This window comes from Dendrobates tinctorius, unplaced genomic scaffold (genome assembly GCF_039654945.1).
Source record: "Dendrobates tinctorius isolate UK_male_01 unplaced genomic scaffold, ASM3965494v1 ptg000155l, whole genome shotgun sequence".
Taxonomy (NCBI): domain Eukaryota; kingdom Metazoa; phylum Chordata; class Amphibia; order Anura; family Dendrobatidae; genus Dendrobates; species Dendrobates tinctorius.
Window position 1 is genome coordinate 17,950,339 of NW_027361822.1, and position 26,272 is coordinate 17,976,610.

At 50.2% G+C, this 26,272-nt stretch overlaps 1 protein-coding gene across 3 annotated transcripts in view; it reads left to right on the forward strand.

The window, feature by feature from the left end:
* Positions 1–2,777: 2,777 nt before the first annotated feature.
* The window catches only part of LOC141051093 (uncharacterized), a 52,398-nt gene continuing 28,903 nt past the window's right edge, over positions 2,778–26,272 (forward strand). Inside the window, exon 1 of one of the 3 annotated variants that reach the window (XM_073547962.1) lies at positions 2,778–2,836. Coding sequence is in view for 1 of the 3 variants with exons in the window: in XM_073547959.1 (XP_073404060.1) it covers positions 24,402–24,428 (27 nt within the window). In the remaining 2 variants the exon portion in view is untranslated. Of the gene's footprint in view, positions 2,837–4,473; positions 4,611–24,386; positions 24,429–26,272 lie in introns of those variants that run through there. The other 2 variants (XM_073547961.1, XM_073547959.1) reach the window with 2 other exon arrangements.

Consider the following 26,272-nt stretch of genomic DNA (forward strand, 5'->3'; position numbering starts at 1 on the left):
TTAAATTATTTAAATCATTGATCTTGCCCCCCCAGCCTAAAAATAGCAACCCGCAGATGCCCAGATAAGGCACATCTATTAGATGCGCCAATTTTGGCACTTTGCCCAGCTCTTCCCACTTGCCCTGTAGCTGTGGCAAGTGGGGTAATAAGGGGTTAATGTCACCTTGCTATTGTAAGGTAACATTAAGCCCGGGTTAGTAATGGAGAGATGTCAATAAGACACCAATCCATTACAAATCTTAGAGTTATTCAAGGGTTAAATAAACACACACACAATAAGAATAAAGTATTTTAATGAAATAAATAAACACAGGTGTTCCATTGTTATTGTTCTCCTAATCCAATCGAAGCCCTCGATCTCCTGAAAGAAATAAAAAAAAAAACCAAAACAACAATGTACCCTTACCTGTCCGTCGAAAAGTCAAGTCCCATGGCGTAATCCATATCTGGGGGGTAAATGCTTTACAACCGGGAGAGGTGCTAATGCAACCACCCCGGCTGTAAAGCACTGAGGAATGAGCTGCTGGGAGAGGAGGTTCAGTGACTAGCGCTGATGTCACTGAAGCTCCGCCCCCTCACAGCCTGACCTGGAGTGAACTCTGAAGTGTGGGAAAATCCAAGGGAAGAGGTTACCGCAGGTAATGTATCTATTCTATTCTTTCTATCTCTATTTTTAAAAAACGGATTCGTCAAAAAACGGACGAAACAGATTAAAAAAAACCCGGATCCGTCACGTCCGTTTTTTTTATCTAGAACTGTAACCGAGAAAAAAAAAGTGACCATCTAGCCTGTCTCGGGGTCAACCATTTAGCAGACTCAATGTATGCCAGGTTCTTGTGATCAGTAACCACAATAATGGGATGAGCCGCCTTCCTGGCTATCTGACCCTTTGGTGTGTCTCGGTTTACTCTCCTGTCTTGCACCTGGTTACCGCGCTCACATCTGGCTTTTGACCCTTGGCTCTCCTCTGACTACGGTATTGTTTTTGTGCCCTGTATCGTGCGCTCTCAGGCGGCTCCTGTCCTCACGCGTGATAGCTCCACCCCCTCTCCCACGATCATGTGACCAGCTAGGCTCAGGTCATGTGCGCCTGGTGCTCCATGGTCTCTTCACTCCCGGGGTGCAGGACCTGCGTTCCCTGCTAGCGCCCCCTCGGCTTTCCCCTTGTGACACTATCCCAGTGTCATTACAGGTACGACTCTTTTGGCAGGGCCCTACTCTATTCTAACCTATTAAACATTTATTAAAATATTCAATACTCTTTTTAAGTATTTTTTCTTTAAGGGTATGAGTAACATAAATTTTTTAAAATGACCAATATTACCACATACAAGAGACAAACACCATCACAAGACCACATATTACCACTACATAATGACTGAATAATTTATGTTTAAAAGGGCACAATCCATAGAGCAGCCACACACATTGTTTTTATTGCAAAGGGTGGTTAACCCCATTAGGGTCTCAGTTCAGTAATCCAGCAGGGAATGTGCAAATGTGCACAAAAAAAGAACTTGGAGAGGGGGCAATATAACACTTCAACACAGCTTCGACCACACTAGCCATCACCGACTGCATCGGCTATTCAGGGGTTCCTGCCCTCAGGGACACAGAACAGTCCCATTTTTTTCTTGTGCAACTAGCACGACTGCAGAACCTTAAATGGGTCGCTTTTACTTCACACTATCCTTGCGACTGACATATTGGGGTGCCTTATGCCCCTGTACATATAAAAATGTATTAATCGAGGAGGACTCTCCACTGCTCCTCCCTCCAGCAGGCAGTTGGCCAGGCAAACTTGAAGCCGCCCGCTCTTGTGACCTGGCTGCGGTTACTGTGACATTTGGGGGTGTCACCGCCCTCACAATGGTGAGATCCTCTGCCTTCTGACTTGCCCCCTGGGCCCCTCCTCTTAGATAAAGGTCACCCGTTCCCATTCCTGCAACGGACCTTCATATGTGATCGACCCAGCATTTACGTTTACTTTATCACCTGTCCTGTCTTGGATGAATCCATATCTACAATTATAAGTAAAATATTTAATTAGGCCGCATGTCATCCAGCCGAACATGGCTCCTCCCCCAGGGCGCCCCAGCTCCTCTTGAATGCAGCGTTCCTGCTGTTTCTTTTTTTTCTTTCACCCCCATTACCCACCAACCTTCTTCCTCAGTGGGAGCCTGGCGTCTGCCAGGGTAGCTAACGTGGTGTGGGGCAGAGGTAGGAATGGCTGCAAGGAACAAATAGTGTCACCCCACCACCAGATCAATACTACAATACTGATCATTAATTAAAATACACAGTACTTATATTACCATAAGTGCTATCATACACAAGATCTCTGCCTTTCTTTTCCAGTTTTCGATGCTTGGTCACCATAATTGCACGTGTCATTGTTGCTGCAGTAGCAGATAATTGACTTGGCGTTAGTGAGGCTTGCACTAACAAAAGCGGGAGGTGAGGTATGCATGAAAGCTTTTTGTGGAGGAAAAGCAGATACGGCCACATAAAAAAAAAATATCTTTCATTTCAGATCCATAAAAAACAGTTCTGTCGGATCAATCAAATATCTCTGGCTGCCCTTAAAGGGAACTTGACAGCAGGATTGTGCACAGTAGCCTACAGTGTCAGGCGCCGTTATACTGATTACAATGACACCTGGTGATAAAATCCGTCTTGTGGTTGTCGTGGTTTGATCAGGGTTCTTGCCCTGCCCTCACAGGGTTAAGTGTACGTGGCCTCTTTCTGGATCTGGGAGGGGTATTTATACTCACTCTTTACCAGGGTTTTCTGTCAGCTATACTGTTATTCTGGCTGTCTGACCGGCCCCCCAGGTTTGCGTGTATTCTGCATTGCTTGTTTGCTTCCCGTGTATGACCCGGCCTGTCCCCTCACTCTTTACTCCGTCTCTCGTTTTGGTTTTATTGTCTGCTCCGGTTCTGACCTCCTGGCTTGGCTATCGTTACTCCGTTACAGTTTGTCCCTATTGTACCGTCTATTGCCCGTTCTGGTTTTCTGATCTCTTGCTACATCCCGACTATCCATTCTGTCTAGCCCTTTGGTACTGTCGTGCGATCTCGTGCTTTGACCTCGGCTTGATCTGGTTTCTGTCTATGCCCCTTGGTAACTTGGTCCTGTAGTTACCTTTCTAGGAGTTTCCCTGCAGCTCCTAGCTCTGTGGAGCTTAGGCCACGCGCCCAGCAGTCATGTGCTTCAGGTCCTGTGAGCCTGGAGCACACATCGTCACCACTGCTGCCCCGCTCCGCAGGTATCTTTGTGCACAGTCTTTGTACTGAGGACACGCGCACTGGCTCAGTGAGCAAGTGCAGTGCGGTGTTCCTGACAGTGGTTAATCTTTATTTTCAGTTTTGAGTTAATGATATGCTCGTGCTCCGGGGCGGCCTGTGGGGGGTCTTCATGTGGTGCTCTGATTAGTTATTCATATGTATGGTTTCTGAGGGGTCACCGATCCCTCACTGACCTAATATATATATATATCGAAAAAAACAAAATCACTTGCAGCAGGCAGGCGGTGGTGCTTGCGCTGCAGCATGATCTCATGTGTAATGTGCAGTTAATTCTTTAATATCATGCTATAAATTAATCAGAAAAAAGAGGTGTCTGAAAATGGCGCTGGACACTCCTGCGCAGTAGCAGCTATCGGTGATCCAACAGCTGCTACCGTGCAGGCGCCAGCGGCTCCATCTTGCTAGAAAAAAAAATTCCTCCAAAAATGTCTTCCTCCAAGCTGGCGCCTGTGCAGCATCAGCAATCTGTGATCGATTCTACTGCACAGGCACACCTGGTGAAATTTTCAGACATCACATGAAGACCCCCTACAGGCTGCCTCTGAGCGCAAGGACATCACTAACGCAAAACTGAAAATAAAGATTAAAAAAAACCACAAGACGGATTTCATCACCAGGTATCTGTAATCAGCATAACGGCGCCGACCTGACCCTGTCTGTAGGTTCCCTGTGATCACAGAAATCTCCGTTTCTAAGAGCAGCTAGCAACGCCCGAAAAGTCCGAGCCGACAGAACTGCTCTTTATGGATATGAAATAAAGCGCATCGTTTTATAAGCGGGACCAAAACCGTTTTCATGTATGTTACTGCTGGGCAGCAATCAGAAGCCGTCCCAGTCCCACGTGGGATGACACTATGAGAGGGTTGGCGGACTGCACTAACATTAATAACGCGCAACCCGGGGTCCACCGTGCAGAGATGGATGACTACTGCTAGTAAGCAGGGTGTAACATCCACGGTCCAGAGGCTGCGCTTAGCGGCCGGGCAGTAATGAAGCCTGATGAGCAGAGGGGGTCCGCATTGGGACAGAGGGCACCATGTCAGCGGCCAGTGCAGTAGGTAGGTAACTGCTCTGCTGAGTCTGCTCCTCAGCTCTGCTCCGCACCAGTCCGCTGCAGCCCGGCTCCGCCCACACACGTGACTGCTCACGTGGGCACGACGTCAGCGAAGGTCCTTTCGCCCACTGCTCTGCTCCTCAGCTGTTCACCGCTGCAGCCGGGCTCCGCCCACACATGTGACTGCGCACATGGGCAGACGTCAGCGAAGGTCCTTTCCCCAGCAGTGCCTGATGCTGCAGTGAGGTAGTGTACGGCAGTGTGGCACTGGCAGGGCTGGGCTATGTACCATGTTGGCATGTGCAATATACCATGTGGTGCTGGGCTATATACCATGTGGTGCTGGGCTATATACCATGTGGTGCTGGGCTATATACCATGTGGGGATGTGCTATATACCATGTGGTGCTGGGCTATATACCATGTGGGGATGTGCTATATACCATGTGGTGCTGGGCTATGTACCATCTTGGCATGTGCAATATACCATGTGGTGCTGGGCTATATACCATGTGGTGCTGGGCTATATACCATGTGGTGCTGGGCTATATACCATGTGGTGCTGGGCTATGTACCATGTTGGCATGTGCAATATACCATGTGGGGATGTGCTATATACCATGTGGTGCTGGGCTATATACCATGTGGGGATGTGCTATATACATGTGGTGCTGGGCTATATACCATGTTGGCATGTGCAATATACCATGTGGTGCTGGGCTATATACCATGTGGTGCTGGGCTATATACCATGTGGTGCTGGGCTATATACCATGTGGTGCTGGGCTATATACCATGTGGTGCTGGGCTATGTACCATGTTGGCATGTGCAATATACCATGTGGGGATGTGCTATATACCATGTGGTGCTGGGCTATATACCATGTGGGGATGTGCTATATACATGTGGTGCTGGGCTATATACCATGTTGGCATGTGCAATATACCATGTGGTGCTGGGCTATATACCATGTGGTGCTGGGCTATATACCATGTGGTGCTGGGCTATATACCATGTGGGGATGTACTATATACCATGTGGTGCTGGGCTATGTACCATCTTGGCATGTGCAATATACCATGTGGTGCTGGGCTATATACCATGTGGTGCTGGGCTATATACCATGTGGTGCTGGGCTATATACCATGTGGTGCTGGGCTATATATCATGTGGGGATGTGCTATATACCATGTGGTGCTGGGCTATGTGCCATGTTGGCATGTGCAATATACCATGTGGGGATGGGCTATATACCATGTGGGGATGTGCTATATACCATGTGGTGCTGGGCTATATACCATGTGGGGATGTGCTATATACCATGTGGTGCTGGGCTATGTACCATCTTGGCATGTGCAATATACCATGTGGTGCTGGGCTATATACCATGTGGTGCTGGGCTATATACCATGTGGTGCTGGGCTATATACCATGTGGTGCTGGGCTATATACCATGTGGTGCTGGGATATATACCATGTGGGGATGGGATATATACCATGTGGTGCTGGGCTATATACCATGTGGTGCTGGGCTATATACCATGTGGGGATGTGCTATATACCATGTGGGGATGTGCTATATACCATGTGGTGCTGGGCTTTATACCATGTGGTGCTGGGCTATGTACCATCTTGGCATGTGCAATATACCATGTGGTGCTGGGCTATATACCATGTGGTGCTGGGCTATATATCATGTGGGGATGTGCTATATACCATGTGGTGCTGGGCTATGTACCATCTTGGCATGTGCAATATACCATGTGGTGCTGGGCTATATACCATGTGGGGATGTGCTATATACCATGTGGTGCTGGGCTATGTACCATGTTGGCATGTGCAATATACCATGTGGTGCTGGGCTATATACCATGTGGTGCTGGGCTATATACCATGTGGTGCTGGGCTATATACCATGTGGGGATGTGCTATATACCATGTGGTGCTGGGCTATATACCATGTGGGGATGTGCTATATACCATGTGGTGCTGGGCTATATACCATGTGGGGATGTGCTATATACCATGTGGTGCTGGGCTATATACCATGTGGTGCTGGGCTATATACCATGTGGGGATGTGCTATATACCATGTGGTGCGGGGCTATATACCATGTGGTGCTGGGCTATATACCATGTGGGGATGTGCTATATACCATGTGGTGCTGGGCTATATACCATGTGGTGCTGGGCTATATACCATGTGGGGATGTGCTATATACCATGTGGTGCTGGGCTATATACCATGTGGGGATGTGCTATATACCATGTGGTGCTGGGCTATATACCATGTGCTGGGCTATATACCATGTGGGGATGTGCTGTATACCATGTGGTGCTGGGCTATATACCATGTGGTGCTGAGCTATATACCATGTGGGGATGTGCTATATACCATGTGGTGCTGAGCTATATACCATGTGGGGATGTGCTATATACCATGTGGTGCTGGGCTATATACCATGTGGGGATGTGCTATATGCCATGTGGTGCTGGGCTATATACCATGTGGGGATGTGCTATATACCATGTGGTGCTGGGCTATATACCATGTGGGGATGTGCTATATACCATGTGCTGGGCTGTATACCATGTGGTGCTGGGCTATATACCATGTGGTGCTGGGCTATATACCATGTGGGGATGTGCTATATACCATGTGGTGCTGGGCTATATACCATGTGGGGATGTGCTATATACCATGTGGTGCTGGGCTATATACCATGTGGGGATGTGCTATATACCATGTGGTGCTGGGCTATATACCATGTGGGGATGTGCTATATACCATGTGGTGCTGGGCTATATACCATGTGGTGCTGGGCTATATACCATGTGGGGATGTGCTATATACCATGTGGTGCTGGGCTATATACCATGTGGTGCTGGGCTATATACCATGTGGTGCTGGGCTATATACCATGTGGGGATGTGCTATATACCATGTGGTGCTGGGCTATATACCATGTGCTGGGCTATATACCATGTGGGGATGTGCTGTATACCATGTGGTGCTGGGCTATATACCATGTGGGGATGTGCTATATACCATGTGGGGATGGGCTATATACCATGTGGGGATGGGCTATATACCATGTGGGGATGGGCTATATACCATGTAGTGCTGGACTATATACCATGTGGTGGTGGGCTATATACCATGTCGGGATATGTTATATACCATGTGGGGATGTGCTATATACCATGTGGTGCTGGGCTATATACCATGTGGGGATGTGCTATATACCATGTGGTGCTGGGCTATATACCATGTGGGGATGTGCTATACACCATGTCGGGATATGTTATATACCATGTGGGGATGTGCTATATACCATGTGGTGCTGGGCTATATACCATGTGGGGATGTGCTATATACCATGTGGGGATATGCTATGTACCATGTGGGGATATGCTATATACCATGTGGTGCTGGGCTATATATCATGTGGGATGTGCTATATACCATGTGGGGATATGCTATATAACATGTGGGGATGTGCTATATACCATGTGGTGCTGGGCACCACATCATCTGTCATATCTGTGATATCACCATATCATGTGTGGCTGGGCTATATACCATGTGGGGATATGCTATATACCATGTCGGGATATGTTACATCGTGTGGCTGTGCTATATACCATGTGGTGCTGGACTATATACCTGTAACGCTAGGGGTACCTAAGATAGAGAGTGGACCCTCTGGATCGCGGATCCGGAGCCCCAGGGTCGAGCACACCAGGTGAAGACCGACCCCTATACAGGGATCGTTTGGGGCAGGACCACAGAGGACGGAGGCGCGACAGCCGGAACCAAGAGGGACGGCTCCACGGAGAGAAGGAGAGGGAGGGCAAAGGTACGTGGGAGGACCTAGACGGGCAGAAGGAGGAGGACGGCACCGGAGATGGGAGACAGTGCACAGGCAGGCTGGGAGGGAAGGACGCAGGAGAAAGGGAGCGACAGGGAGTGTCAGGCGGAACGCGGAAAGCTACAGTAGAACTGTAGAGGCCAGAGAGTGCAGGAAAACTACACGATCGTCAGGCGTCCTCCTAACTGCGAGGACGCCTGAAGTACAGCAGCCCCCGGATGCTCGTCACCAAAACCCGCCCTTCGGTGCCGCCCATCGCAGGGGAGACCAGGCCCGCCCCTCAGCGCCGCCCATCATGGGAGAGAGAGGAAAGACGGCGGCGAGCGCGAACCAGGGGGCGGGGAGGAGCCGAGGAGAAGAGGAACTGACGGCGGGCACGTGACCGAGCGGGAGCGCGCAGGTGAGGGGATGCCGCAGCGGCCGCCGCAGCGAAAGGGGCATCGGCGGGCATAACCGCCGATGTCACAGTACCTCCCCCCTTACGGCGTCCCTTAGCGAGATTGGCCAAAAACTTTTTTAGAATGCGAGGGGCGTTGATATTCTCCCGGGGCTCCCAGGACCTCTCCTCGGGACCAAAACCCACCCAATCGATAAGAAAAAGGGTCTTACCCCGGGCTTTTTTCATAGCCAAGATGTCCTTGACCTCGAAGACGTTATCAGAGATGGCTGGAGGAGGAATGATGGAAACCGGTTGGAACCGGTTCAGGACTACGGGTTTCAGGAGCGAGACATGGAAGGCGTTGGGCACCCGGAGCGAAGCAGGCAACTTTAGTTTGTAAGCCACGGCATTAATACGTCCAATCACCTCAAACGGTCCAATGTACCGAGGACTCAGCTTGTAAGAGGGAACTCTCAGACGGATATGTCGAGTTGAAAGCCAGACTTTGTCACCAGGATGGTACGGGGGTACGTCCTTCCGTCTCTTGTCTGCATGCTTCTTGATTCGGTCGTTGGCACTTTTGAGCGCATCCCGGGTCTCTCTCCAAATCTGCGAGAATTTTTTAGCAAGAGAATCAGCTGCGGGTACCTCGGTAGAGGTAGAAAAAGGCAATGGAATATTTGGGTTCTGACCGGTTACCACAAAAAAAGGAGACCTGGTGGTAGATTCACTGGGATGATTATTGTGTGAGAATTCAGCCCAAGGTAAGAGCGCAACCCAGTCGTCTTGATGAGCGTTGGTAAAGTGACGTAGGAAGGTGGTTAACCCCTGATTAATTCGTTCCACTTGCCCGTTGGTCTGAGGATGATATGCGGAGGAAAAGTCGAGAGATGTACCCATAAGCCGGCAAAGTGCCCTCCAGAAGCGGGAGGTGAACTGGACCCCCCGATCCGACAGAATCCGCTGAGGAAGACCATGCAGCCTGAAGACCTGGTGGATGAAGATCTCAGCCAACTTTGGGGCGGACGGTAGTCCCGATAAGGGAATAAAATGGGCCATCTTAGAAAAGCGATCTGCCACGACTAAGATGGTGGTACATCCGGCCGAGCGGGGCAAATCGGTCACAAAGTCCATGGCGATCTGTTGCCAGGGGGCTTCAGGAACTGGTAACGGATGAAGAAGACCGGCGGGCAAGGTCCTAGCCACCTTGTTCTGGGCACAGATTGTGCAAGAGGCCACGTAGTCCATCACATCCTGGCGAAGCGTAGGCCACCAATAATACCGGGAAAGCAGGAAGAGAGTCTTCTTGGTCCCCACGTGTCCAGCAATTTTGGAGGAATGTCCCCAGCACAACACCTCTATACGTTTGCCTGGAGGGACGAAGGTCTTACCGGGCGGAGGGGTAGCAAAATTCACAGGAGCCACGGTGATCATCCTGGAAGGCTCGATGATACAGGATGGGATTTCGTCCCTCTCTGAAGACTGCAACGACCTGGAAAGGGCATCGGCCTTGATGTTCCTATTACCCGGTCGAAAGTGAAGTTGGAAGTCAAAGCGGGAAAAAAACAAGGCCCACCTGGCTTGTCGGGCATTGAGCCTTTGGGCGGATTGCAGATAGGCCAGGTTTTTGTGGTCTGTGAGGATGGTAAAGGGATGTACAGCTCCCTCGAGTAAATACCGCCATTCAGTTAAGGCCATCTTAATGGCCAGTAATTCACGGTCTCCAATGGAGTAGTTGCACTCCGCCGGTGAAAAGATTTTAGAGAAAAAACCGCATGGAACCAGCCGTCCGGACGAAGCCTGCTGGGACAAGACCGCCCCAGCTCCAGTGGAGGAGGCATCCACTTCCAGGACAAAGGGTCTGCTGGCCACAGGCCGATGCAAAATGGGTGCTGAGGCAAAAGAACGTTTCAGAGTTTGGAAAGCTTCCTCCGCTTCAGGGGACCAGCTGTTGGTCTTCGTTCCTTTACGGGTCAGGTTCGTGATGGGTTTGGTAACCGTGGAAAAGTGAGGCACAAACTGGCGGTAATAGTTTGCGAACCCAAGAAACCGCTGGATGGCCTTAATCCCCACAGGACGAGGCCACTTGAGAACCGCATCGAGTTTTTCGGGATCCATGCTTAGACCGGAGTCGGAAACGACATACCCCAAGAAGGGTAGTGACGACTGCTCAAAAAGGCATTTCTCGATCTTGGCGTAGAGTTGGTTCTCTCTGAGACGATGCAAGACCAAGCGTACACTCCTGCGATGAGAAGGCAGATCGGGGGAGAAAACGAGGATGTCGTCCAGGTAGATGACAACACAAGAATAGAGTAGATCCCGGAATACCTCATTGATAAATTCTTGGAACACAGCGGGGGCATTGCAAAGGCCAAATGGCATGACTAGATATTCATAATGCCCGTCACGAGTATTGAAGGCCGTTTTCCACTCGTCCCCAGCACGGATTCGGACCAAATTGTAGGCTCCCCGCAGGTCTAACTTCGTGAAGATCCGGGCTCCTCTCAACCGGTCAAAAAGCTCCGGAATCAACGGAAGAGGGTAACGATTCTTGATGGTGATTTTGTTCAGGCCCCGGTAATCAATGCAAGGCCGCAGTGATCCATCTTTCTTCCGGACGAAGAAAAAACCTGCGCCTGCAGGAGAGGAAGACTTTCGGATAAACCCCTTGGAGAGGTTTTCGTGGATATATTCCGTCATGGCAGTGGTCTCGGCTGGAGAGAGAGGGTATGTTCTACCTCTGGGAGGAATCGCTCCAGGCATCAGGTCGATGGGGCAGTCATAAGACCGGTGCGGTGGCAGGGAATCCGCCTCTCTTTTGCAGAAAACATCAGCATAAGCGTGATATGGCACAGGAAGACCAGGGAGGTCTGTAGGCTTGCGCTGAGGCTGGGGACGAACCAGGTTACGTAAACAGCTTGCATGGCAGGCGTGCCCCCAGCGCAGGATCTCTCCGGAGCGCCAATCGATAACAGGCTCATGCCGCCTGAGCCAAGGTAGCCCCAAAAGAATGGCGTGGGACAACTGAGGCAAGACATAAAAGGCAATCCTTTCAGAGTGGAGGGCGCCAACTTGCAGGTTTACTTCAGTGGTTACCGAGGTGACGAGCCCAGGAAGAGGTTTGCCGTCAACGGAGGTGATTGCTCGAGGATTACTTAGGACGACCACGGGAATCTGGAGCCTGTCCACCTCCTCCTGGTGGATGAAGTTGCCTGCCGCGCCCGAGTCCACATACGCCTCCACAGAGCTACGCCCCCGTCCTGAAATAAGCAGAGCTGAAACAGTAAGTGGAAGAGAGGGGGTAGAATCACCTAGGGGGCCCTCTCCTACCTGGCCTAGGCGGATGCGTTTCCCGGTCTCTCAGGACAAGTGCGTATGAAGTGGTTGGCCCCTCCACAATAGAGACAGAGTCCCTTGGACATTCTCTCCCTACGGCGTTGTTCAGACAACTTGATGCGATCAACTTGCATGGGCTCAGGAGCGGTGTTACTAGGAGGGGCAACGGTGCGCGGAATAGGAGCTTGGTATAACCTAAAGGACCTCTTCTCCCTAGCCGACTCTCGGGCGCGCTCCTGAAAACGCAGATCAATACGAGTAGCCAAGGAGATGAGATCCTCCAGGGTGGTAGGGAGGTCACGCCCGGCCAACTCGTCTTTGATTTTACCAGAAAGTCCTCTCCAAAACGCACCAACCAGGGCTTCATTATTCCACCCCAGCTCCGAGGACAAGGTCCGAAAACGGATGGCGTATTGCCCTACCGTAAGGGACCCCTGGCAGAGGTTAAAAAGGGCCTCAGTGGAGGAAGCAAGGCGTCCAGGTTCATCGAAAACCTTGCGAAATGTCTCCAAAAAACACTGGATGTTGGTCACCACCGGGTCATCCCTCTCCCATAATGGATTCACCCAAGCCAACGCCTCCCCCTCAAGGTGGGAGATTATAAAGGCCACTTTAGCACGGTCCGTAGGATACTGTTGGGGCGAAAGATCAAAGTGCAACCTGCACTGATTTAAAAATCCCCTACACAATTTTGGGTCCCCACAGTACCTGGGTGGTTTACCGAGACGGGGAGGGGGAGTAGAGACGGTGTCCCGGGCTAGGGTGGAAGCGGCCGTGGAGGACTGCAAAGAAAGCAGCCTATCATCCACGGAGGCCATATACCCCAAAATGTGAGACTGAGCATCGCGCTGTTGTGCGAGCTCCTGCTGGAGACTGACTAATAGGGGTGCGTGTGCTGGGTCTGCGGTCTGAAGAGCGGAGAGCCGGGTGTCCATGGACTTCATGAATGACATGATACGGTTCTGATTTTCTCTAAGGAAGAGCAGTTCCTTTTGAGTGGCAGCCGCGGCACCGGCGGGGTCCATGGCCTGACGATACTGTAACGCTAGGGGTACCTAAGATAGAGAGTGGACCCTCTGGATCGCGGATCCGGAGCCCCAGGGTCGAGCACACCAGGTGAAGACCGACCCCTATACAGGGATCGTTTGGGGCAGGACCACAGAGGACGGAGGCGCGACAGCCGGAACCAAGAGGGACGGCTCCACGGAGAGAAGGAGAGGGAGGGCAAAGGTACGTGGGAGGACCTAGACGGGCAGAAGGAGGAGGACGGCACCGGAGATGGGAGACAGTGCACAGGCAGGCTGGGAGGGAAGGACGCAGGAGAAAGGGAGCGACAGGGAGTGTCAGGCGGAACGCGGAAAGCTACAGTAGAACTGTAGAGGCCAGAGAGTGCAGGAAAACTACACGATCGTCAGGCGTCCTCCTAACTGCGAGGACGCCTGAAGTACAGCAGCCCCCGGATGCTCGTCACCAAAACCCGCCCTTCGGCGCCGCCCATCGCAGGGGAGACCAGGCCCGCCCCTCAGCGCCGCCCATCATGGGAGAGAGAGGAAAGACGGCGGCGAGCGCGAACCAGGGGGCGGGGAGGAGCCGAGGAGAAGAGGAACTGACGGCGGGCACGTGACCGAGCGGGAGCGCGCAGGTGAGGGGATGCCGCAGCGGCCGCCGCAGCGAAAGGGGCATCGGCGGGCATAACCGCCGATGTCACAATACCATGTCGTGCTTCGCTATATACCATGTGTGTATGTGCTATATACCATGTGCCATGTGTGTATGTGCTATATACCATTTCGTGCTGGGCTATATACCATGTGAGGATGTGCTATATACCATGTGATTGGGGGTGATTGCATCATACTCTATGAGGGGGCTACATTATACTATATGGGGGGCTGCATTATGTTCTACGGGGGGGCTAGATTACATTGTACGGGGGCTTCATTATACTTTATAAGAGGCTATATTATATTCTATTGGGGCTGCATTATACTATGAGGAGGGCTACAGTACATTGTATTCTATGGAGAGGCTACATTATACTATATAAGGGGCTGCATTATACTATAAGAGGGGGGCTGCATTATATTCTATGGGGGGTTACATTATATTGTATGGCGGGGCTGCATTATACTCTCTGGTGGCTGTATTATACCATGTTGGCTGCATTATACTCTGTGGGGTGGCTGAATTATGCTCTATGGGGTGGCTGCATTATACTATATGTGGGCTGCATTATACTGTATCGAGGACTATGGGGAATACATTACACTATATGAAGAACTATGGGGTGCATTATACTATGGGAAGTGAATTGCACTACATGGATGGCTGACGGTGTATTATATTATATGGAGCACTGTGAGGAGTGTATTATGCTATATGGAGGACTATGGGGAGTATATTATACTATTTGGAGGACTATGGGGCACATTATATTATATGGAGGACTATAAGGAGTGCATTATACTCTATGGAGGACTATGGGGCACATTATATTATATGGAGGACAGAGTAGTGTAATACTATATGGAGGACTGAGTATTTTAATATATGGAGGGCTATGAGGATTGTTATACTATGGGGAGTGTATTATACTATATGGAGGACTATGGGGCACAATATATTATATGGAGGACTATGAGGAGTGCATTATACTATATGGAGGACAATGGGGCACATTATATTATATGCAGGATTATGGGGTGTAAACTGTAGATGTGCTGCTGATAACATGATACTATATGGGGACAGATTGATCCATTAGTGATCATTCTGTCCCCATCATTCTTTCTCAGACGGTGGAAAGAGGTCGGGAAACAAGTGTTGAACGACTTCAATATTGTCGATCACACTCATTTAGTGACCTGAACTCAGCGCATGTAAATACAACAGAAATGATTCTGTGTGATGTGCAATATGTTAGCATTTGGGGACCCATTTTAAACTTTGCCTAGGGCCCCACTTTACCTAAAACCGGCTCTGCTGTGTGGCCCCAGGGGTGCACGGGAGAGGGCGCTGCTCAGTTTCTCCGCTGTCGGACATGACTGTGGTGTGGTGCAGTGTGACCTGCTCTGTACACAGCACCAAGCCGCAGGGAGAGTCTCCACAGTGTGTATACACACAGCAGTTGCATTATTAGCATTTGAGGGCAGCAGAGCTGGAGTTCTGTCACTGTGTTCAAGAGTTCATTACTGTCTTAAAGAAAAAAAAAACTTTGTTATCCATAGCAACCAATAAGACAGCAGCTTTCATCTTACTAGAGCTGTTTAAAAAATGAAAACAGTGCTCTGATTGGTTTCTGTGGGAACACAGACATTTCATGACCCTGCCCCATAAGAGTGGCTCCATGTGTGTTGTGCTCGGCTGTTGAGGCTTCTTCCTCCTCCTGGAGGAAACCTGAGACAATATTGCACAGACACCCCAGACTACCCAGACTAAAGAACCAGTCACACAGTACTGATGCTTTGGAAACATGGTACTCCTCTTCCCATTTTTGCGCCATCTGTGGGGCTCTTTTCAGACCTACATCAGACATATAGTCTTGTGTCAATTAGAATAGTACATTATAACATTAGTGGGGTCCTCCTCATGTTGTCACCAGCTGCAGGATATCCATGGGATAGATGGTAACTTGGGTTATGACTGCTGGGGGGGTCTGCACTGATCAGCATTACTGCGGACTTGTAGCCCCGTTACCAGATGGCGTAGCAAATCAGACACCTGCCCTCCACTCTTTTCATTCTCTATGTGGGGGTGGAGTTATCGGAGTGGTAGGGCTGTGGACAGTTCGAGGGATGGAGCCTGGGCGGAGTCTCAAGGGGGCCCCGAAACTCCAAGTGGCAGCCTGGGGTGGGGGGGCCTCATATGAAAGTTCGCACCGGGGCCCATAACTTTGTAGTTACGCCACTGCTAGTAAGTAATGACGGAACACACCGAGCGATTGCTAATACACACAGCGTTAACGCCACTCAGTGTGAACAGGGCGCTGAGTTCCAAGCTCTGTTACTACACAGAGTGGAACGGAAGACGGCAAGCAAGATACTAAACCCTGTTAAACGTCACAGGGAAAGTAGAAAATATGTCGCTAGGTGGAACCCTATCGCTCTCCCAGGGAAGACTAGACTAAGGGTTGGTCTTGATCTGTAACTCAGCTGTGCTAACTTCACACAAGACAGACACAGATGCTAAGCCATGTGGAGGTTTCCCACCCTACACTACCTGCCTAGACACACAGTCTGGTAAGGAGCGGCGCACACACGTGCAAACAGTGTGGTAGCGTATCCACACTCAGACCATAACACATATGACACTAGTGCATCGGTGTGCACCTCTGAGAGCCTTTTATACACTAGGCTCATCTCCAGACGGACAGGACCTTGCCCTTGGACCAATCCGGAGGTGCCGCATCACCAGAGCAGCTGACATTCGACCACCAATGAGAAGACACCACATCACGGACATGCTCAGTACATTGATCTCCGGACTTAGACTCCAGAGTAACAGACTGCACCTGAATATCACTAGTTACTAAGGGTTTGGCTGGAGAGCCAACAGTAACCAAGTGTACACTACAAGCCTGAGCAAGACCCTGAGACCAATGTCTATGCTGAGCAGGACTCACAGTGGCCACACCCGGATCGGAGACCGCCGAGGCAGACAAGGCTTGGGATCTATCCCGCACAGCAATAATCTTTAATAATAATCTTTATTTTTATATAGCGCTAACATATTCCGCAGCGCTTTACAGTTTGCACACATTTTCATCACTGTCCCTGATGGGGCTCACAATCTAAATTCCCTATCAGTATGTCTTTGGAGTGTGGGAGGAAACTGGAGTGCCCGCACAGTGGGAGATTCCTGACGCCTAACACAATATACATTGTAAGTTGGCGAGTTCATTCTAGTGATGGGTCATTCGCCAACGGTCCAGTGCAGAGAGCTGGATCCCTGCTGTGACTGTTAGGAGCCTGTGCCCTAGTGAGAGCCACTAAATTCTCTGAATGGCTCTCACTGGGTGTGAAATCCTGGTGTTTGGCAGATGTAACTCCACCCACTCATGAATTTAATTGGCTACTAGTAAGTGGGCGGAGTTTCAGACATGTGAACACATATTTAATAGGGATCCATTTAGGATCCAGAAAGAGCCAGACTGCCCATCACTAGTTCATTCCTTTCCACTTTGTATTCTCTTTGAAGGTTGTATGTACCTGACATGTATATATGATAGATGCTCAGGTCAGGGCGCTAAGGGAGAAGTATACTTAGATTTTAAAGTCATCAGGAAAACAGGGACTAAATAAAGTATCAAAAAGGATTGAGGCAGCACTGCAAAGTCCGGAGAAAAAAAGTGTAGGACCGGGGATCCACGAGTGATGATTATCTGATGTGAGAGAATCAACTCATTTATGCTACTGACACTCTGTCCAAACTCTCATCTTAGTGTGATATGATCCTCTTGGATGAGAGAATCAGAGCACACAGAGAAGACGGAGACCTTAATGGAGTAGTGGTTGTGACATCTGTACCAGAACCTGCTCCTGCAACTTCAGCTTCCGTCACCAGACACCATCATGTTCACCCTGCTGGCGGCACTGGTGATAGAAATGTCACATCCAGGAGCTCTGGACGGCGGACTCTGTGCAGCCACAAAGGTTACAGTGGCTGGGACCTGTAGTGCCATCAGTCTGGCAGTATGGGTGCGTGAGTTTTCAGCTGACGTTATCAGCTCCCTGCTCCAGCCATTTGGAAAACGATACACCTTACTAAAGCCCCCGTCACACATAGTTTTGTGATGCCACAGCGATCTCACCAGCGAGATCACTGTGTGTGACAGCGATCAGCGACCGCCCTCCCCCTGCCGGGTATCGCTGATCGCTGTGGAAATGTCTGGAAATTTTTTTGCTCGCTGGTCTCCCGCTGGCCAGCACGCATCGCTGCGTGTGACAGGCGGGAAACCAGCGATCAGCGAGCTGGCGCTGGTAACTAAGGTAAACGTCAAGTTTCTAAGCGGTGCGCAGCGCCTAGAAACCTGATGTGTACCTTAGTTACCAGCGCACTGATGCAGGGAGCTGGTAACCAAGGTACACATCGGGTTTCTAAGGGCCGCGCCCCCCTTAGAAACCCGATGTGTACCTTGGTTACCAGCTCCCTGCACCAGCGCGCTGGTAACTAAGATACACTGTGGGTAACTAAGCGACGTGCGTCGCTTGTTACCCGCGTGTCGCTGGTGCTTATCGCTGGTGAAGCTGCCTGTTTGACAGCTCACCAGCGATCATGTAGCGACACACCAGCGATCCTGACAAGATCGTATCGTTGTCGGGATCGCTGGTGAGTCGCTATGTGTGACGGGGCCTTAAGACTTCCAACTTGCTGGAAGTTGCCAGAAATAGCTTAGTGTTTCCCTGATATCATATGAAGAAGGCAATCGCTGGAGAAGGACATTATGGTGAGAAGATCTGAAGGAACAAGACGAAGAGGAACATCAGCAATAAGATGGTTTAACACAATTAAGATAACGGTGGAGAAGAACCTGGTGGAACAATCTAGGCTTGCAGAAGATCGATCTTCCTACATGAAGGCTCGAGATCAAGCCGAAGGCTGATAAATAATAATAATATCAAGCAGGGGCGGACACTGACCGCTTGGGGCCCCTGTGCAAGAAATGTGTCTGGGCCCCCTTCTTTTTATGGCGACAAAGATATATATATATATATATATATATATATATATATATATATATATATATATATATATAATAGCCACACACATACATACATGTGTATATATATTACATAGTCTCCTTTATTATGCATATTGCCGTCCCTTATACATTGCCCTCCCTTGTTATGTACAGTACCGTCCCTTACATATTGGATTATATAGAGCCCTGTTTTTTATTACATACTGTCCTCTCTTTTTATCTGTATAATGCATTAGAAAGCTTCTTTTCTAATGGAGGAGGTGATGGACTGGTCGTCTGGTCATTGGCTCCTCCATCAGCAGTCATTTTATATCTTAAAAGAGAGGGAACTATGTAATAAAAGAGGGCGCTGTGAATAACAAAATTACTGTATATACTCGTGTATAAGCCGACCCCCTAATTTTGACACAAAAAACTGGGAAAACTTATTGACTCGTGTATAAGCCTAGGGTTAAATGGTGGTCCAAGAAGATGCTGCATAGATAAACCCCCCCATATGCTGCTGCAAAAGTGTTAATGCTGACCCAAGAAGATGCTCCATAAATACCCCCCATATGCTTCTGCACAAGGGTTAATGCTGCTCCATAAGATACTCCATAAATACCCCCAATAATATGCTGCTGCACTAGGGTTAATGCTGCTCCATAAATACCCCCATATGCTGCCCCATAAGATGCTGCGGCACAAGGGTTAATGCTGCCCCATAAGATGCTCCATAAATACCCTCCATTATATGCTGCTGTACAAGGGTTAATGCTGTCCCATAAGATGCTCCATAAATACCCCCCATATGCTGCCCCATAAGATGCTCCATAAATACCCCATACGATGACATACCGTACTCACCTATGAGTCGCTGGGGCCAGGTGCCGGTGTCCTGAGCCCCCGGCACCGGCGATATTCACCTGTCCCCGTTCCAAGCTGTCCACCGCTCTGTCTCCCGGCTCTCTGCAGTGACTGCAGAGGGCGCACACTGACTACGTCATCGCGCCCTCTGCCGTCACAGCAGGAGGACCTGGAGACACAGCGGTGCATGGCTTGGAACAAGGACAGGTGAATATTACTCTGCCCCCATCATACCCCTCTTGGCGCAAGGTCTTCTCTGCAGCGGCAGCCCTTGCTTCTCCTTGTGCTGTCTGCTTCCTGCATTCAGCTGGTCACGTGGTACCGCACATTAAACTCATCAATATGAGCATATTGATGAGTTTAATGAGCGGTACTACGCTGAATGCAGGAAGCAGACGGCAGAGGGAGAAGCGAGGGGCTGCAGAGAAGTGCCAGGAGAGGTGAGTATGATCTCTGACACCCCCGGTATATGACTCGCGTATAAGCCGAGAGGGACTTTCAGCCCCCAAAAATGGGCTGAAAATCTCGGCTTATACATGATATATACGGTAACAAGAATACACTATGTAAGAGACAGCACTGTACATAACAGCAGAGGAAGCTATATAATAAGGGACGGCACCATATATAACTAGAGAGGATGGTACGTAATAAGAGACAGTGTTATACATAATAAAAGAGGAAACTATGCAACTAAGGATGGTGTTATACAGAATTAGTACGTACACTATATACTAAGGGACTGTTATACATAAGTATGTACTAAGGGACTGTGTTAGTAGATATAAGTGAGTACACTATATACTAAGGGACTGTGTTAGAAATAATAAGCGATAATAATGTCTTCCTCCACCTCCCCCTGTTTCTAAGTCCATAATAAGTCCCCCTTCCTCCCATCACAATCCCCCACACCTCTCATTGTCCTCCTCCCCCCGCATCCCATTTTTGTCCTCTCCCCCACCCCATTATTGCCCATTCCACCGTCATCATCCCCTTGAGAAAGAGGCGTTGTGTGCCAGCGACATCAGGTTTGGAAGTCACTCCTTGCTGTGACCTAACTCCGGTAATCCCACTTTTTACCTGTGGTGGGGATTTCTCCTGTTGTTATCGGTTACATTATGGGCTTACCTTGGATGCTATTGGTAATGGGTGTCACGACTGTGGACACGGCCCAGCCGGCGCCTCCACGTCGACCAACCACAACCACGTGGGGCGAGCGTCCCAGGTGGGGACGGAATGTGGACCCACTGGACCTACCCAGACTAGGGAAGGGTAGCGAGCAGGGTCTGTGGCACTTGAGCATGTGGACGAGGTGGCAGAACTACATGACACCGCACACTTCAGGTATGAAGAACATAAATTTTACTGAAAGACAAACACAGTACATAACCAAAATATAATGCCATGCTCCCGATTCCACACATCAGGGAAGGGTACACGTCATCACAGGGTAGACCTCAGGGAACTGGCGGAAAATCGGGACACAGGCAGAACAGGAACTCCGGCATGGCAACACAGGTCATCGGCTGGTTAGATCCAGGCAGAGCCATCATTGGGAAACAAGGCTGGAGACTTCCCGGGAACACAAGCCGGACCGACTCTGGAACACAGGCTGGACCACGGACCAGACATCTGGACTCGGGCTGAACAACCTGGACATCAGGAATACGGACTGGACATCGGATCTCAGATAGAACATCAGCACTCTGGCATCGGACTCCGGACGTCTGGCAACGATCGACAGGCTCCACACATCAGGCTGCGGACATCAGCTCCGGACATCAGGCCACAGTCATCAGCCTACGGACATCTAGCAGCGATCGGCAGGCTCCGGACATCAGGCAGGGAAGGATATTCACAGCACATCTGGAAGTGGTCATCAGACATCGGATATCGGGCCGTGGTCGTCAGGCTCCAGAAGAGAGGCCATGGTCATCAGGCTCCGGACATCTGGCAGCAACCTAAAAAGGAACCCAAACGGTCTGGTGCAAGTCCCACCGGGTTGGACTGGAACCCGCCGGGGATTGCACCGAATAACCAGCTGAGCACAGAGTAGCAGAAACTCAGCGGACACACCGGACTCCTACTTCCAAGATGACCCCAGGTTAGATTACGGAAAGTCAGTTAGCAAAGAGTCACTAGGCACAGGGTTCAAGACACAGAAGGACCTCAGGAACATAACACAGAGGACACAGTTCAGACAGGGTCAGGTACAGGAGAAGATTCAGGAAACGACACAACAGGAACGGGAACAAGGCAAGGTTCCAAACAATAGCACAGAGATCAGGATATTCTGCCTCTTGGAGGGGGAGAGGAACAAGGACCAAGATATTCTGCTTCCTGGAGGGCAGCAAGACAGGCATCAGCTCACCTAGGACTGCAGTCAAGCAGGGTGCTGAACACCACACAGACATGGCAAGACACAGAGACATAAGGCGACGCTCTGGCAACGCTCCACAGGGCAGGGAAACTTTATATAGGAGCTGCCTCACAGTGATAGGCTGGAGAAGCAATTCTAGCACACACCCATTCCTCATAAAAGCAGGAGCGGTGTGGCCGTGCGCACCCTAAGCACAGCCAGACACAAATCAGCATTGCAAAGGACACCTGGCCGGAGCTGCAAGCCTGAACACACGTGGTAAGCCATGCACAGTGCAGAGGACCTAGAAACCCGCAGATAGCTTTCCACAGCGGCAGCCAGGGACCGCACAAGTGGGTGGTCATGCAGTGCAGCGGAACCTCACGCGCATGTACGGCTACGCAGCGAAGCTGGTAACTGAGCAGCATCCATATAGGTAACAGAACAATAGTATCCCAGCTAATTAGGGGGAAAGGAGCAAAGGGTTAATGCACAGACATGCAGAGTACTGCCGGGGAAGCAATGTACAAACTCTCCAGCGTTACAATGGGATTATCTACTTTCCCCTATACCTGATATTTATACCATGTGGAGGTGTTCCTTCCCTGTGTCTGTATTGTCTTGGATTTTATTGGTCATTGTTATTTCTGTGTGACTTTTATCTAACTACCCAATAAAGTTTGTACCATTTTTTACTTATACATTACCTGCGACTCCTTGCTTTTCTCCTGATGCTCCATGTTTGTTGGAGTTGGTGTAGCTTTCTAAATAGGGTGAACCACCACCGGGTGTGTTCCCCCTTTTTCCCTTTTGTGGTATTATTATGCAGCGGCAGGTGTTGTCATACTAAGGTGTTAGACATAATAAGCGATAAAAATGTCTTCCCCCACCTCCCTCTGTTCCTAAGTCCATAATAAGTCCCCCTTCCTCCCATCACAATCCCCCACACCTCTGATTGTCCTCCTCCCCCCGCCTCCCATTATTGTCCTCTCCCCCACCCCATCATTGCACATTCCACCACCTCCATCATTTCCTCCTCCCACTCCATCCCCATTAATGCCCTTTCCACCACCACCATCATTGCAATCTCCACCATCATTGCAATCTCCCCCACCACCCCATCATTGAATTCTCCCCCACCACCCCATCGTTGTTCTTTCCACCACCTCCATCATTGCTTTTTCCCCTACCACCCCATCTTTGCCCTCTCCATCTCTCCCATCATTGCCCTTTCCACCACCTCCATCATTGCCTTATTCTCCACCACTCCCATCTTTCTCTTTTCCACTACCACCATTATTGCCTCCTCCCTCACCTCCATCATTTCCTCCTCCCTCACCATCCGCATCATTGCCTTTTCCACCACCACCATCCTTGCCCATTCCACCACCTCCATCATTTCCTCCCCCCTCCACCCCCATTATTGCCCTTTCCACCACCTCCATCATTACCTTCTCCCCCACCACCTTCATTGCCCATGCCACCAAGTTCATAATTTCCTCCTCCCACACCATCCCCATCATTGCCCTCGCCATCACCCCATCATTGCCTTCTCCCCATCATTGCCTTCTCCTCCACCTACACACACACAGACACACACAGCACCATTCACCTCTCGCACATTCCCTGCAGCACTACGCATGCACGCAGACACCACCATTCATCTCTACACAAACACACATACATACAAGAAAACACTCACAGCTCCTCTCCGCACGCTCTCCCACAACTGAAGAATCACTGTCCTGGCAGCTTTCTCTCTCTGGCACAGCTACGCTGAATGATGACATCATCCATCCATGCTGTGTCAGAGACAGGAAGTGTGGGCAGGAAGCAGGAGGGATCCGTGCATCTCTGCTCTGTTGCTATTTTTTCTTGTAGGCAGCGGAGCTGCAGGGATCGCTCGCCGCATATGAGGGCAATCTGGCCAGGGGCCCCCCGGAGCCTCGGGGCCGGATGAACAGGCCAGATTGCCCCAATTATTAGCCATCCTGCATCGGCTGCACATGCGGTATGTCCACCCATGATATCAAGCTGTATTTCCATGCTGGGTGTTCCTTGGTTACGTTCTTATATAACCCACAGCTGCTTTTCCTGTAGATTCTGGCTCCCCCTTACCTCACGCTATAAATGTTCTCTGTCAGACAGTTTTCTGATTGCTGAGCCCCTTGTAGACTTTCTCATATTATACTGGTTTTCTGTCTATATTAGGCCTGAGGAAGGGTCTGTGAGCTGAAACATTGCCACCACAAGAAAGACTATTCATGACTGAGGGTCTGAAAAACCTCACAATAAAGAGGCAAAACCTGGTGATTATGGAGCTGGTACATCTCTCTGTAAATGCTCTGAAGTCTCCTGAGCAAGTGGTCGCTCTACGGGAACGTGCCCCCTGGAGGCCCCTATGTGCGCTGCCTGGACTCCGCTCCTCCAGCACCAGGACAGCCAGCACAGTCCTGTATATACTGAGGCCCCTGATCATGTGACCCCTGACTCCTCCCCTCCTGTGACCTCATCCCAGGTCCTGTGCGCACAGAGCAGCCATATATGTGGTGTGCGGCTCTGCAGGTGGAGGTAGGTGCTGGAGATTCCCCATTACTGGGCTGCACAGGGGGCAGTAACCCCTCCATTCCCGGAGATAGCGCCCCCTGCAGGTGGAGGTAGGTGCTGGAGATTCCCCATTACTGGGCTGCACAGGGGGCAGTAACCCCTCCATTCCCGGAGATAGCGCCCCCTGCAGGTGGAGGTAGGTGCTGGAGATTCCCCATTACTGGGCTGCACAGGGGGCAGTAACCCCTCCATTCCCGGAGATAGCGCCCCCTGCAGGTGGAGGTAGGTGCTGGAGATTCTCCATTACTGGGCTGCACAGGGGGCAGTAACCCCTCCATTCCCGGAGATAGCGCCCCCTGCAGGTGGAGGTAGGTGCTGGAGATTCCCCATTACTTGGCTGCACAGGGGGCAGTAACCCCTCCATTCCCGGAGATAGCGCCCCCTGCAGGTGGAGGTAGGTGCTGGAAATTCCCCATTACTGGGCTGCACAGGGGGCAGTATCCCCTCCATTCCCGGAGATAGCGCCCCCTGCAGGTGGAGGTAGGTGCTGGAGATTCCCCATTACTGGGCACAGGGGGTGCTAGGACATTTGTAGGATGCAGGGAGAGGGATGAAGGAGCTTACCGCGCGGAGAATGTGGAGCTGGAAATTTGGGCCGGAGTTCCTCCTGGTGATCAAATGGGGGAAGATTCCGGCACAACCATCCAGGGGTAATATGGATCCTTTATAGAACCTCAACCAACACCGGGACTGCTGCAACCCACCAACCTACTGTCTCCTTCCCCACCATCCTGTAGAATGTAAGCCCGCAGGCAGGGTCCTCTCCACTCTGTATCAGTCTGTCATTGTTAGTTTGTTTACTGTAAGTGATATCTGTAATTTGTATGTAACCCCTTCTCATGTACAGCACCATGGAATCAATGGTGCTATATAAATAAATAATAATAATATAACCGTAGGTAAACCTTACAAGGCCTCGTCCCTTTCCTGTACAGCGTAGTGTCAGCCATTGTAGTAATGCTGTCACCTATAAGCGCGGTGTCTAGAAAGGGAGTACTGGTGGCGAATGGAGTACAAGACATGGGAATGGAGACTGGCAAGCCACGAGCCCTGGAGATTCCTGTCACCTTCTAACCCTGCCTGCTCCCCATACAGAGGGCCGGCGCTGGAGCTTTGGTAGAGAAGGATGTAAGACAGTTAGGCTTCTTGTACACTTACCGGGTTTTTGCGGTCCCAATAGATTTTTATAGGGCTGCAAAATCATCCCACAAAAATTCCATGGTGCTCCGTATGGCTGTGAGGGCCGTATTTGCGGCTGTGAAAAAAGATTGATCCTGCTCGATCTTTTTCACGGCGTACAGACACGGCGCCCATTGATAATCATTGGGGCCGCAAAAACAAACAGAAATTTGTTTTTGCAGTGCATTGTGACTTCCGGTTTTGCAGGACGCTGTTTTTTTTTTTTCAATACTATTTCCATAGTTTTGTAAACATGAAAAACAGCGATCCTCAAGTTTTTTGTCGTCAGTTATTGCAGCAGACCGCCATTTTTGCGGCGATACGGTCAACAATAACGGGCCACAAAAAACCCAGTAAGTGTAAAAATAGCCTAACACTCTCATGTAGGGAACAGTGGTGAGAATGTCACAATGATCAAACAGCGGTGTGATGCTGGGAAGGACATGCAAACTTGCCCTCATTTCCCCATTCGCCAGTCAGATAAGGGGGATCTGTGGTGGCTCCAGATTATTATTATTATTATGCATTTATATAGCGCTATTTATTCCATGGCGCTTTACATGTGAAAAGAGGAAATATAGACAAGTATAATAAACATGTGTAAGACAAGGGACACACAAGGACATAAG